Genomic DNA, 15,229 nt, shown 5'->3' with positions numbered 1-15,229 from the left:
GGCCACAAGGAATCAGAGAAATAACGAGTAGTAAAGAGTGATCTGGCTTACAGGTGTCTGCTGGTGAAGAGACAGCAGTGAAGGAGCCAATAGTGAGCATGACTGTGTCAAACTTTCTGCACCACGAGGCTGACCCTCATAGGCTTTGTGTTCTGTGTAGTGCAATCAGTGCTGTCAGTCTGACAGGGGACATGTCACGACATATTAAAGTTTGCAAACTCCTCTAATAGTAATCCTATATCAGAAAAAAAAATAAAACCACCCCATTTAGGTTCCCAGCTATTTGGCATTCATTAGTTTTGTCTTGCCATTCTTTATATAATAACACTTTGGTGCTGCTTAAGTTCCCTATAAAATATTTATTACAGTTTACTGTAAAGTCTCTGGGATGAGGGCTTTCTTGCAGAGGATTCCTGCTGCACCTAGCACTAATTTCAACTGCAGCATACAGGCAGTATTGGAAGCATTCATTGTCACCAGCAAGATTTGCACCTATTTTGTCACTTTTCAAACAAAGTCCTTCCTTAACTTCGGTGATAACGAAACCAGTGTTTAAATAACATATATGTATATTTTTTCATCTAAAATGATCAAACTGGTCACAAGCAAATAAACTTTTAACCTGAACTTTTAACTAATGCTCCCTGTTTTGAACAATGCTTGATTCCCTTTATTTAGCCAGCTCAGAAACATGTAGCAAATAAAAACTTCGTTTTTCTTAGAAATGCAGTTGGGGTCTATTTTGCATGCGAAAATATTTTGTTTAGGAATAACAGTTGTAGGCATTCTCTCATACACTGTAATATTTTCCATGTGTGGCAGCTTGCTTTTCAGTGGTACAAATATGTGCAGTAAGGCTAAGGATAAGAATTAATCTATCAGCTTTTGCAGCAATGCTTTTGATGGTTTCACTTGATTCCATTTTCCAGGGAATACTGCCTTCGGTTCTGCTGCTTGCAATATGCGAAGCATAAATTCTTCAAGGTTCCTGAGGTTGTAGGGATCCAGTAAGAGATGACTGATGCCCCCCCCCCCCCCCCCGCACACACATACTCCACCCCACACCCACTCACCCACCCACCAGCAAAACATAATGCTGTACTATTTTTGGCAACAGGGAGCGGGCCTCCCTGTGCAAACAGAAAGCAGTGTATTTCTCAGTTACATCACTTTGCAATCTAATGCTGTGTTGTGCTCAGTGTTTTTGTGGTGATGCAAGTCTTTCTTTTTTTTTTTTTTTTTTTTTTTTTTTTTTTCTTCTTCCTTCAGCCGGTTGGATTTTCCCCATCTTACAGCACCTCGCAGGTCTCTTCTCTCAGCAGTACGTTGCCTGAGTGAGTGGAAACACACAGATCAGCTGCAGGTTTCTGTCTACAGAAACAGAGTGAAAGAGAAAGAAAAGGGTTGGGAAAGCAGAGACAAATATTGACCTGGACTTATAGAAAGACATCCAATGGCTGAATAAAGAACCCCTGTTCATGTTTTGGGATATTCTTTCAACTGGCTGGAACGAGAGCGGATCAAAAGAATGGGAAATGCCAGCAGACCCTTTAGAAGAATTGCTTATTTCTTATGCCTTTTATCTGTGCTTTTGCTGACTGAAGGGAAGAAACCAGTGAAGCCAAAATGTCCTGCCTGGTGTACATGTACCAAAGATAATGCTTTATGTGAAAATGCCAGATCTATTCCTCGCAGCGTTCCGCCTGATGTTATCTCACTGTAAGGGCTGTAAGCATTTGGTTATTTAATTTATGATTTAAAATGAACTGGGATGTGTGGTGTTTTCAGTGCATACCGAAGGATGCTTGCTGCAGGGAGTACCTCCAGCATTCAGAATCATCAGCTAATGTGTTAAAATTGTGCTGCATTCTTGAATTCTGCTTTTTACATCTCTTTCATCTGTCTGTCTGTCTGTGTCTGTGCACGAATACCATTTCATACCTGCTTCTATGCTGCAGGAAACCTGTAACATTTTTATTTAAAATATATTTATATATATATTTTCAGTACTTGCATAAATACATTTCTCTGTGATGACCAGATTGGTGTTATAACCATGCATATGTGAGACTTCATTAATATAAGGTTGTTTTTTTCTTCTTTCCAGATCCTTTGTGAGATCTGCTTTTACTAAAATCCCAGAAGGGAGTTTTTTGCTCACACCATCTCTGCAGCTTCTGTGAGAAATATTTATATGATACAATTTTTGTTATGAAATGTATATGAATCCATAAATAACGTAATAAGGTTCTTAATATTATTTTGATGGGAAATAGGAAGACAAGGCTCGTTAGATGACAGAAACCAAGACTTTTTAGTAATGTGAAAGAAAGTGCATGTTTAATTTTTTCAAAGTCCACGTACTTGGTGTTTTGCAGGGATTTCTGTTGTCGGTGCTACTTTGAATGATTGCATTCTGGAGCTTTTGGGGACAGAACGTGTGCTATCTTTATAGGAGTTTAATTAATATTACAGTGGGGATTTGAGCATTGCAACAACTGATCCTGATTCTCTCCTGCAGCCCTGGGGCCTGATCACAGTATAAAGCTTCTCATTTGCAACTTTCAACTCTCAGAGCCCCCCAGGCCGTTATGTTCTGTGGGACAGGTCCTGGACTCCTTTTCCATGTGAAATTGCCACTGACTTCTGTGGAAGTTTAGTCACTTCAGTGGGAGTTTTGCCTTGCTAGTGTCTCGCCCTGGCCATATTTACGATTTCATGTTTTTTGAAAATGTGCAAAAGTAATGAAAATTTTCTTCTCATTAAAAAACAAAACAAAACAAAACAAAACACACCAAAAAAAGCAGTTATTTTAAAATCAAAGACTGTGATACATAGAAAGAGAGTGCTTTTGGGCATTTAAAAATCAGTTGTGTTTCTATATGGGTTTTTTACAGGTTCACAGGCTTTCCTAGAAATGTGGGCATATGATTACATAACTGCCAGCTATACAAAGGTAGAGGGGGTGTAACCTGAACTGTTTATAGTGGATGTGCCACCAGCATGAAACACATCCAGGCTGGTCTCAGAAATCTGGTGAGAAAGTCAGCCTGATGTGATCAAAATCAAAATTAGACATCTGTCCCGGGCTGACTTGGAGTGCAGGCTAGATGTGGTCAGAAGTGTCATGTTGATGGATTGGAGCCCTAGCACTGTCTCGTTAAAGTGTTGGTGCACTGATAGCTGAAGCCCTGACCCTAGCTGTACTCTGCTACCTCAAGTGGAGCTGATAAGGAGGTGCAGACATACTGTACAATTTTGGATACAGGGTAAATAGGTAAATGCAGTTACTATGGAAACCTAAATGCTTTTCTGTTGCGCTTTATTCCTGAGAATATTTTCCCAGGTGGTCACTGATCACAAAAGGGACAGATTTCACACACTGTCTGCAAGGGGCCTTTCAAAGGAAAGAAAAAAAGAAGCATTGGTGGAGCTTGTATTTGAAGAGCGAGTAGGACATCATCATCGTCTCTCCTGGCTACGATATGCCACCTACACTCAGCAATCTGCTGCCAGGCAGCCGGGGATGGGCAGGGTGGAGCAGGACAGACACATTCTGGTGGTTTTGAGTCATTGTAGTGCCCGAGGGTTGTGGTCTCCGACAATGGCTTTTGGCATTTTGGTAGTGGAAATAATTTGCAAGGTCTGCCTTAGGCTTCGCTGGAATACATGTTCTCAGCCGCTGTTAATAACACTGCAACAAAAGCTGCACTCCCAGAACAGCAGTTTTTGTTTCCTTATGTGCTTTGACAAGTGATCTGTTAGAATGGTGCAAGCTATCCACAGATTACTTCTGCTACCTAGCAGTTCTAAAAATGCTGACTGCTTGTCCAGGTGTAACTCTGACATGGGAGCTGAGCTGCTTGCCATCTTCGGGAAAGCAGGAGCAGGGCTCTGTCTGTGGTGCCAACGCTCCAGTTTCTATGTGGGAAGGAAAAACTTCCACATTTGGCAGAATATAGAGTAACGCAAATAAGAATATGGAAAACTATGGTTAATTAAAGGAAGCTTTAGCTTGGTGTGATTATAGATGTATTGGTAGGTTTAATTTAGCCAGCGGCAAGATTTAGCAGCCTGCACATACTTTTACATAATAGTCTCTCCAGTATGCCAGTCACACATTTCTGAGTGTGGAATATGTCTGCTTCTATTATTCTTTACTACTGTTCTTACTGTAGTAATGGTAGTGGTCTCTGGAAAAATCATGGTCTTAATGTACTAAACACTGCACAGCAGTCCCAGGGTGGGAGAGCTTTTTGTCTTGAATGGTGCACAATGGTATGTTCTGTGCTCTTCGTGTGGCAACAAAAATGTGCAGCAACTACAGAGATGAGTGAAGTGCCAGCAAAAGCATTCCCCAAAAATAGGGGGCATCTCCAGGCTCTCATCTCCAGCACTTGTAGCTGTGCCTACCAGGCAATGTGCATGGGGTGCCCTTATAAATGGATGACATAGAAGTGCATGGAGAGAAGGGAGGTAAATCATTGTGATAGGATTCATACTTGCCAGCAGCCCAGCTCCTGCCCCACAACAGGGTCATGCAGTGTTGTCTGCTTCTCTCCCCACCTCAGAAGAAATTTGGTGGTGATCAAGCAGAGCTGGTTCTTGAGGTCAGAATGTGGAAGCAAAGCCACCTTGTGCATCAGATAAATGTGATACAGTCAGTGGGGGGAGGTACAAGATGTGAGGCAAATGAGCTCAACTGCTAGACCTGTGCCATGATCCCGGCAATCTCTACAACAGCCATAGTATTTAAAGAGATACTACCCTATTCTCATAGCATACAAGCAGGGCAGAATGCAGAAAAATAAATATTACCCAGAGAAACCATGTCAGAAAACAGAGTTTAGATAGCAAATTTACTAAATTGGTCTTCAGGTTCGTGGACTTTATAAAAATACTTGTTTTCTCTAGGAGAAGAATCTATTGTCACTAACAGAAAGGATTTCCTGATTATATTTTTGTAAAAATATAGGAACATATTTAAAGTGGAAAAAAAGTGCAGTCTGCAGTAGCCTAGCGAGAAAAACAAACCAACTGGAAATTATTCTTAATGCAAACTACAAAGGAAGAGATTAACTCATTCAGTGAATTAATTCATACTTGAAAATCTTGAATTCCGGAATGCCTAAGGATATCATAGTGTTAGTCTATTCATCCATCAGGTCCAACTTAACTAAAATATAGATGTGTAACTAGTATTTATCTGAGGAAAAGTAAAGTTCATCTTATTTGACAGTGCCTCACCATTGTAAGGGTGTGGCAATTCTGTGCTGCATTAAAATGGGCAGATGCAAACATGGCTAATAATCATAAATAAAGCTGGAAAAAATCAATGTTAGTCCACTCTTGAGAGCTACAGGATTACATAAAATTAAATGTGTTGCCAGTATTTTTACTTCTAAATGGATGAAAAATACTTGCACCTTCTGAGAGCTATCTCCATCAGGTATTGCGTGGCCTTAAAAAAGTAGTTCTGATCTGAACACCGACTGAATTAGAATAACCCTAAGAAATTTCACATTTTTTCTCAGGAAACTCTCAGTACCCTCAGGTCAAACACGCTCACAAGTTTAACTCCTACCTAAGGATTTTTCCTACCTGTCAGCTGTGTAAATTCAACCTGATGTCTGGCTTGTAAACTAGATTTTTCCTCACATTGTCATCCAAAGTAAGTATTTAACACAATTTGGACTTCTGCAGTACTTGAACACTTCACTGTTGTCTGAGACTGTCCTCAGCGGCTCTTGTACAATGCCATTGTTTTATTGGCATAATAAACCCACATTTACATCCTACAGAAGTCAGTGGAATTTTATCAGATAGTGCCAGTATGCAAGACAGTGAGCTGCTGGGTCCTTCCATTGCACCAGACAATACTGCAATGTTTCAGCAGTGTGCTTTAGCCTTGTGATCCTGTAGTGCTTACACAGGCAAACCATCAGTGGAAGCCTGGCCTGCTATGGATCTGTTGAACCAAATGATCTTAGTAGTCTTTCCCAAACTTAATGATTCTGTGGATTGCTGAACCATTTTCTAAAGGTGCTAATAACCTAATGGTTATTTGTTTTACATTTCTTCATACAGGTTGTTTACGTCCAACACTTTTGATGTTATTAGCGATGACGCTTTCATGGGCCTTCCTCATCTAGAATATTTGTGAGTGGATAAGATTATTTTTCCTGGCATTATTGAATAGAGTGGGTGGGCTTCCACGTTCCAGGCACTGCTTTGACCAGAATGACTTTACGACCCGTTACAGGTTCATAGAGAACAACAGCATTAAGTCAATTTCAAGAAATACTTTCAGAGGACTGAAATCTTTAATTCACCTGTAAGTAAAGTGGTTGAATATATTCCTTGGTATATTTAATATAGTATCTGAACCACTGTGTTGTTTAGTATAGCATTTGTATATATAGCTAGTCACATTTGTTTAAGCAGTACTACTGTTGTTTGGATTAGAATGCTAATCTTTGTGTTTCCACCAAAGACTATAAACCATGGCTGTATAGATGGCTGGGACCCCAACAGCCTCCGAGCAGTGTGTGTGTTGGCAGCTTCCTTTCCTGCTCTACTCAGGGCACTGAGGGTTTCCAGATGAGCCAGGAGGCACAGGAGGAGGAGCAGGGTGGGTCTGGGCAGCTGGTTTCTGGTGAGGTGAGGTAGGAGAAGGAGGCCCAGTTTGTGACTTGAAGGCAGCGATTGGCACCAAGGTGCCATGGTGGTGCAAGCCAGCAGGACAGAGGCAGACCTCTTCCCATGCACCAATCTGGCCTGGGTCCAAGGCAATATTATGGCCATCCACCCACTGAGCTGTAGGGAGGATCTGCCCTTACTTTTGAGCAGAACCAGCTACAAACCTGCACTGCACCCTGTCCCCTGATGAACCCCAAGCAGCCCATGATTGGGGTCTGTCACACTCCTGAGCACCAACACCAGGGCCTGTCATTGGGCTGCCTCACCACTGTGGGCAGACTCTGCCCCCTGGGTGCTGGCACCCACAGAAGTGTGGCTCACACTGTGCTCAGGAGGTGAAAGGCACACTGGCAACAAATACACTTAACTACAAACACAAAGGTAGCAGCCTCATGCTCTCATCTATCAAGATGGTCCTTACGCAGGCTTTTGATTTCTATCTGACATCAAGTTTATGCATTAGCAACACTTCTGTTTTTGCAAATACAATTCTTATCGTAAGAAAACATTACAAAGATGCTTAAAGAGAAGGAGGCTAAAACGTGTGGGGTGTGCCTGACATGGACTGATACACAGCTCTGAGCATTTGCATTCTGCAGCATTTATCTTGGGGTGCTTGTCACAGGCAGGGGCGTGGATTCTGACCTCTTGGCCCTAGCACAATAACCTCAAGGAGGGCTTTGAAAGAGGATCATTTAACTTTTTCTTTTATATATTTAGACATAGGAGAAAGCAGAGGTTCAGTTAAATAGTTAATGCATAAACATAATGGTTTAATTGCAATTCATCAAACCCTTTACCACATAGTGAATGTACCATAAAACATTTCCTTTTTGGTCAGCATAGACGAGAGTAACAGCTGCCTCAAACTGTGACTGCTCATGTGCATGAAGTTACTTACAGAATGGCTCTAGGTCTGAGGAAGGGGAGACAACAGAGGTATATAAGCAGGCTGTGCACATCCTATAAGAATCCATATTAGAGGTACAGGAGTAATTGTAGTATCATTAAAAAGGCAGATAATAGGATATGGCTGGTAAGTGGGACTCTATCTTCGAAATATTTATGCACATGAATAGCTTTATATTCACAAATGGTTCCAGTACATTATTTATTATATTCATTTACTTATTTAGTAGCTGCTACTGCCTGTGAGAAAATTGCTTTTCCAACATAGAATAAGGCAATTTCTTCTCCACAGAGTGTGCAGTCCAAGAGTAACATCTTGTCTTGACTGTGATGTTGATTTCAGGGGACACTCCAACACTTTCATAAGGGAAAAACATATCCAAAAGATAGAACCACACTCGAGGAGCCACTGTGGTTTACGTGTGGTTGCACACACATTTTTGGAACACAGATTTGTGCAGCATGCTGCTATTGCACATGGAGAGCTATTCATCAAGACAATGAGGATTTTGCAGAAAATAATCACAAAGGCAGCTCCATTAACAACGGAATGTGAAAGTTTAATCTGTTTGTGGACCTACTCCCCACCCTTTGGGGGAAACTGTACTTACATATTAAGAATAATCATTTGGCATCCTGAGGCATTTCTCATTTAAGAAACAGGAGAGTGTTTGTGATACATAAAGTATAATAAAAAGAAACACAGTAAATGAGCACAGAAATTAGTTCCATGGAGTTAGAGAAAAATTTCTGCTTTGTTCTGTTTATTCTGTTCATTTCCTTTTTACAATATAAGTTTTGCAATGCAGTAAGCTATCCAAACATTTGTATTTTTATTATGCAATTATCTTTGATAATTACAGAGTGTCCTTATTGTAAAATAGAGCCATTTACTATTTGTTATGCAACACATTTCATTTTCTGCTTAGGGTGGACTGAGGAAAAGAAAACACAATTTGTGTCTTTTGACTAATTTACTAACTCAACATTAAAACCTTACATTTAGGACAGGGAAATAATTTCTATATATATTTCTATATTCCATGTATCATTTTGGTTGCCTTTCTTTCAGAATTGTGAATATCTGTCCTTGAGTATAACTGCATGTTTGATTCAATCCTTACTTTCTTATTACAAAGCAAATATCAGGTACAGCAGCATCTAGGCCAGTCAGTGTTTTGTAACATACAGCCATGCTTTTTAACAGTGGAATATAAAATGCAAAGTTTTCATCAAAAAATTGGCAAATGCATAAACCCTGTATAAATGTTTCTGTTAGTCATATTCCCATGGCAGCAGTGAGCCTCTGTTATTTCCAAGGGCATTGTCCCCTTTGGTTTGATATAATCCAAGTCATAAAGAAAATATAGGGCATTTTCTTGCAAGTCAACTTAGCTTTATCCACATGAGTTACCTGACTTTGGAAGAATTGCTCCTGAGTGTAAAATTAAGCACAAAGGAAGCACATGATCCATACACCAAAGTGCTGCAATCAGATCTGCTTTGAGAGTTGGGAAACTAGAAGGGACTAATGGCATCCCATATTTACTATCCTGATAGGGGTAAGAATTCTGTTTTTAATGAGGCAGTTGACCCAGTATGTCTGGGCCTGTTCTTCAGTTCAAACATGTGCCTAAATATCTTTGCCTGGCAAAAGAAACTGTAGTTAATAAATAATTTTTGTATATATAAGTAAAAGTAGAAAAGGTTCTAAGAGTCACTAGCTACACATTCTAACTGGGATATTAGATTAGAATGATTTCTTTCAATTTTCATTTATTCATGTAAGAGAATAATTATGTTAATCAAAAGAGACATGAGCTGTACAGTATTGCATTATTCTTTTCCTGTTGTGCCCTCAGTAACATTCAGGAGAACACAGACCTTTGGTGGACTTACAGAGATTTTTCCATCTGAAATGTAATACAGTCCTTCTTTAAAGGCTGCTCACGTTTCCTCCTCACCTTACTAGCTAGAATACTTGCTGGTCTCACACACACATACTTACATACACCTATTTTGGGAAAGACATTCATGTTGATCAGCAATTCTTGTCTATCACTGCATCTTTCCAAAAATTATAAGCTAAGCCTAAATCCAGTACAATGAAATCTGACATTAAGATTTAACTTCCAGAAGAGAGACAAGAAAGTGGGAGGTTGCAGTAATATGAACAGAATGTATTGGTATCTCCTAAGGAAAACATTAGTAGGTCCAATCATGACTAATTGTTTTAAAATAATGGCGTTGGCAAAACACCAGAGGTGACTCCACTTTTTACCCTGCTAAGTGAAGCACTGTGAATGCTGAAGAGTCAGAAAGCAGGAGGAGGCAGGGGGTTTTAGTGGAGGAAAGAGTCACAAAGTAAAAGAGCTATTCTTAAGAGCAGTCTTGTAGAAATAAATGCTGGAGAATAGTAGGGTTCTTTATCTTAAGGGAAAAAAAATGCACAAAAACAAATAAACAACCAGCACAGTATTAATCCTTGCAAAAATAAATGTCTAATTTCATGAGCTAGCACTGATACTGAAGTATCTTCTTTTACAGGAGTCTCGCAAATAATAATCTCCAATCGCTTCCAAAAGACATATTCAAAGGCTTGGATTCTTTAACAAATGTGTAAGAAAGCAATTAATTAATCTATTAATTGTACTAAAAATATAAAGAGATGTTTTTAGAGGACATTCTGAGTATCCATTCAAACCAATAGCCAGTAATGGAATCTTATTACTGGGTAGAGAATGTACAGTATGGGTAGGCTTGACATTTGGTTGGTGTTATTGATCAGTTGTTTTAGTTTGGAATATTTGACTAGTTGTGAAGATAAGTGATATTGTTTGTAGTTGTGTAAGAGATCTGCATGCTCATTAAGTCGGTGAATAAGAAGGAAATGTCCTAAGGGATGCATGAGAGAACATGATGTGAGGGGAGGGTGGAAGAGACTTAATGGAAGTGATATATCTATGTCCAAATAAGTTCTGGGAAAGCCGTCTTTTATCACAAAAGCATAAGTGTCTGAGTAAGTGCCATATTTCATGCTAAATTTAACTGCAAACAAAAGCAAAACACGAATTTGTTCAAATATACAGCTTAAATACCAATAAAATACAAAATATAGATAAAAGAATGAACCCTATAGTTGCTTCACTGGAGTATGTTCTGTTCACAACATCCCAAATCGTGGTTCACCTGATTTGGGATAAGGACAGCAGAACATGCGCTCTGCTCCTGGCACAATTAAGGCAAGCTGGATTCATAGCAGCAGTAGCAGGTTGTAGAGATGGTCAGTGTGTCCTGCATCACTGCTTGGCATGACTGGCTGTGGCCAGCTGGTGACACAGTCTGGTCCTGGCACTTACACATTCCTGCCCATACTTTCTGAAATCTGACCAATGGCAGCTGTAAAAGACTGAACTCCTTTGCTTGTATCTCCTAAACCCCTAAATGAGTACATCCAAAGGAGACGGCAAATACTGGCTGGCTGACCATCAGGGTACATTAATTTCTGTTTTATCCAGAATGTTCATACTGAGAAAGGGTAATCCCAAGAAACAGCATCCCCAAACATGGGGCAGTCAGTTTGGTAGGCCTTCATGAAACTCCAGAATTGAGGAAATCAACAAAAACTTCCTACTGATTATCAAGTTAAACTCTCCTTAATAGAATTAAATCTGTGCATGTTCTGATATGTGGATTTAACTGTGGGTCAGGAAAAAATAATCCAGGAAGCCATCAACTGAGAATAAACAAGAAAGCACATATTTAACAGGAGCCCAGCTTGTTGTTGTCATGCAAAGAGGAAAACAGCAGCTGACTATTTATTTCCAATGCATGATTTATTTGTTGTAGAGATCTTAGAGGCAATGCATTTAATTGTGACTGCAAACTGAAATGGTTAGTGGAGTGGCTGGGCAGCACCAATGCAACTGTTGAAGACATTTATTGTGAAAGCCCACCAGAATACAAGAAGCGCAAAATCAATAGCCTCTCCTCAAAAGAATTTGATTGCATTATTACAGGTAATGTCCTTCAAATTATATACCTTTGGTAAAGTCAAAGCTGTATCTTTTTTATTGTAGGGTCCATTTTGCAGGAAGTCTACATGCTGGCTGGAAGTTTCACTAAAATCACTATGAATTCTATGCAGGTGCAAGTCTGACAAGAGAAGCACTCAGGATTTGGGACTGACGTTGCAGCTTCTACTCAGACTTTAACATGAAGGTTATGAAGAACCAGGGCACAAAATAGCACTTTTTTAATTGAGAAATATTGAAAAACAGATTACAGTGCTCCTTTATCATCAGGAAAATTGGACTAGTGATTAAATACTGTAATTTGTAATAGAGTGTTACCTGGTAAGCAGATGTTCTATCATTGCAGTATGGAACACATCTCTGTAATTTTCCTATGCTTTGTGCGCTTTTGCAGAATTTGAAGTTTTTCAATCCCTGCCATATCAGTCTCTGTCAGTAGATACCTTCTCATACATGAATGACGAACATGTGGTTATTGCACAGCCTTTCACTGGAAAATGCATCTTTCTTGAATGGGACCATGTAGAAGTGATGTTCAGGAATTATGACAACATTACAGGTATGAGCATTGCTTGCCAAATAACACTGCAGCAGCTGATCCAAAACCAAAAGTGATGCTAACCCTGTCTTTTCTTTTTGTAGGTACTTCAACTGTTGTGTGTAAACCTATAGTTATTGAGAGTCAGCTATATGTCATTGTCGCACAGCTGTTTGGAGGCTCCCACATATATAAAAGAGATATTTTTGCTAATAAGTTCATAAAAATTCAAGATATTGAAATTCTTAAAATCAGAAAACCCAATGACATTGAAACTTTCAGGATTGCTGAAGACTGGTATTTTGTTGTTGCAGACAGTTCAAAAGCTGGTTTCACCACTGTTTACAAATGGAATGGGAATGGATTTTATTCCCATCAGTCTCTGCATGCCTGGTACAGAGATACTGATGTGGAGTTTCTTGAAATAGCCGGCAAACCACATTTAATTCTGTCAAGTAGTTCCCAAAGACCTGTAATATATCAATGGAACAAAGGAACAAATGAATTTGTTAAGCGTTTTGATATCCAGGATATGGAAGATGCATATGCAGTGAAACATTTCAGAGTGAAAGAGGATGTATACATTTGTTTAACAAGATTTATTGGGGACTCTAAAGTAATGAAATGGGGTGGTTCAGCATTTCTGGATTTACAAAGAATGCCATCTCGAGGGTCAATGGTATTCCAGCCGCTTCAGATACGTAATTATCAATATGCCATTCTTGGAAGTGATTATTCTTTCACTCAAGTCTATTACTGGGATGCCGAGAAAGCAAAATTTGTCAAGTTTCAAGAATTAAATATACAGGCTCCAAGATCTTTCATACATGTCTCCATCGATAAACGAGATTTTCTCTTTGCTTCCAGTTTTAAGGGAACTACATTGATTTATAAACATGTCAGAGTTGACTTAAGCGCATGACACTCATAAATCTGAGATTACATCAGACTTTCTACCGTAAGTGGACAAAATGAACTAAATGCATGATGACTCTCTTATCTTACTTCCAAATGAATGCCTTTAAAAGTTGAGATTGCTAGAACAAAGTATTACTAGTATCTTCATCTTTAATTGTCAAGTCTAGTGATGTTGGAAGTTGCATTTTTTAACAAAAAGAAATTAAATTAACTGTTCTTTGCATCCACGGTATGTAAATATGTGTGCAACTGCATCTGTTGCTATAAAGAATATTAAGATGTACTTTTCCATTTATTTATTCACCTGTTTGAAACAACTGCCAAATAAAATGTTTACATTTTGTGTCTTTCACATTCCAAATATTATTTCCAGGTGATACTTTTTCTTTGTGTATATATTATACACATATGACATAAAGTTGGAGAAGGCGTATTGCCCAGTGCTGAGTTGTACTGCATGGAAGATGCACAGAATTGAATATCAGGTGGGTTTTACGTATAATCAGAAGGTTTTGATGCAAATGCAGCATAGATCTTCAATCCTGTTAAAAATTACCTGTTAAAAAAATACAGAGAAATCAACAGAATAAAAGCAGATGTAAAGATCTTTCTTTCTCCACCTCACACTGAAGTAGCACAGTATGTATCTCTGCAGTGACACTTGGGTTGTCATTATTCTGAAAGCTAAAAGCACAGGTAGCATCATTTCTGTATCTGAGCTGTGACACATCACTTGCACGAATTCTGTGTATCCTTGTCAAGTCTTTCAGTTGCAATCACAATTATTTAAGCTTCACTGATTTTCTTCTTTATTCCAAATGAGGGTGCGGAAAGTGAAGGTGTTTGTTAAGAGGTATGCGAAAAATTCCTAAAATTCCAGTTTGGGGAATTTTGAATGTGGCGAAAGAAACTCCATTAGTGTAACATCTGCATCTCCAGGGAAACTACCTGTCTGTTAAGTTACACCGTGTCTAAGTTTGGCATGAAAATCCATCACTCTTAAAGTTTAAGTAGTCTTTTGTTTACATGCACCCAGCACATCACCTGTGAGAAATCAGCACTTGCTGCTGAAGATCATTTGGTGCAGCTCAGGAAGAGAGTGCAAATTCATTTTAGCTACTTTTGCACTTCACTTGAAGTTATTGAGCCTTATGCTTCAGTGCCATCTTTAAAATATACATTAAAATGTGTATGTTTATTTATCTTTCTAGCATTTCTAGACACTGATTGGCAAATAAGATTTATACTATGCATGTCAGATAGTGACATAAGCTGATCTGGTGAGCCAGCAGGCTCCCTGTACTCACAAAGACTCCAAAATGGCCATTTCAGCTTCAGTAGCTTTTCCTTTGCTGATGGTGCTGCTATGAGCACCTGCTAGTGCTGTGGACAAAAAAGACACATAATATGTAAGATGCCAATTCTAAATAGTGGACTTCTATGATGAAGAATATTTTTTTGCATTCAGTGTTATTAGAAAAGAAAAATTCATATGTGAACAACGCTACTCTAATAAGCTATTTTTTATGCCTTTTTATCCATAGCTGCTTATGCTCTGGTCAGTATTTGGCTTAAAACCACCCACTGCATATAAACTGTGACTAGAAAGATTTAATGTTGCACAGTTATAAGCACCACCAAGTTTTTTATTAGTACATAGCATTTCCAAAATCCATCCTGATAACGCATCGCTGGACAGTTTTCAAGTTTTTAGCTTTCATATGACTGTGATTTCCAGCCCCAGATCAATCCAGATGATCTCTCTTATTACTTGTGAATGTCAGCTGCACAATGGTGATTGCAAGCTCAGCTTGTCCATCTCTTCTTTAATCTACCTTGCACAGCAAAAGGATGATCTACAGTCCACCAGAAAACCATGAAGTGTTCTCTTCTTCATTTTGTCTTTTGTTTTGGTCTTTTCCTCAAGAACCCACTGAACCATGTTCACTGACTTTGTTCTGATTTCTCCCATTATACTTGCCTACATGCATTCTCTATCCAGTTGTAAAAATAACAGCTGTATACATCTTTCCCATATTGTGGATGTCTGGTTGAGTTTTGGTGGATTCAGATAGCCCTGCTGATCTGCTACCAGCATTTACTTACAAACATCGTTTGAGCCATATGCCTC

At 39.1% G+C, this 15,229-nt stretch overlaps 1 protein-coding gene across 11 annotated transcripts in view; it reads left to right on the top strand.

Moving 5' to 3' along the window:
* The window catches only part of LGI1 (leucine rich glioma inactivated 1), a 31,348-nt gene extending 17,884 nt beyond the window's left edge, over nt 1–13,464 (top strand). For 5 of the 11 annotated variants that reach the window (XM_015867147.1, XM_015867149.2, XM_032445277.1 and 2 more), the window contains 8 exons: nt 1,270–1,719; nt 2,108–2,179; nt 6,088–6,159; nt 6,263–6,334; nt 10,156–10,227; nt 11,458–11,627; nt 12,037–12,201; nt 12,285–13,464. In XM_015867147.1, coding sequence (XP_015722633.1) covers nt 1,529–1,719; nt 2,108–2,179; nt 6,088–6,159; nt 6,263–6,334; nt 10,156–10,227; nt 11,458–11,627; nt 12,037–12,201; nt 12,285–13,102 — 1,632 coding nt within the window. In that variant the 5' untranslated portion in view covers nt 1,270–1,528 and the 3' untranslated portion in view covers nt 13,103–13,464. Of the gene's footprint in view, nt 1–1,269; nt 1,729–2,107; nt 2,180–2,205; nt 5,672–6,087; nt 6,160–6,262; nt 6,335–10,155; nt 10,228–11,457; nt 11,628–12,036; nt 12,202–12,284 lie in introns of those variants that run through there. The other 6 variants (XM_015867153.2, XM_015867152.1, XM_032445279.1 and 3 more) reach the window with 6 other exon arrangements.
* The last annotated feature ends 1,765 nt before the right edge of the window (nt 13,465–15,229 follow it).

Source organism: Coturnix japonica, chromosome 6 (assembly GCF_001577835.2).
Source record: "Coturnix japonica isolate 7356 chromosome 6, Coturnix japonica 2.1, whole genome shotgun sequence".
Lineage (NCBI taxonomy): Eukaryota > Metazoa > Chordata > Aves > Galliformes > Phasianidae > Coturnix > Coturnix japonica.
Note: the sequence above shows the minus strand (reverse complement) of the source record. Positions and strands in the feature narration are given on the sequence as shown.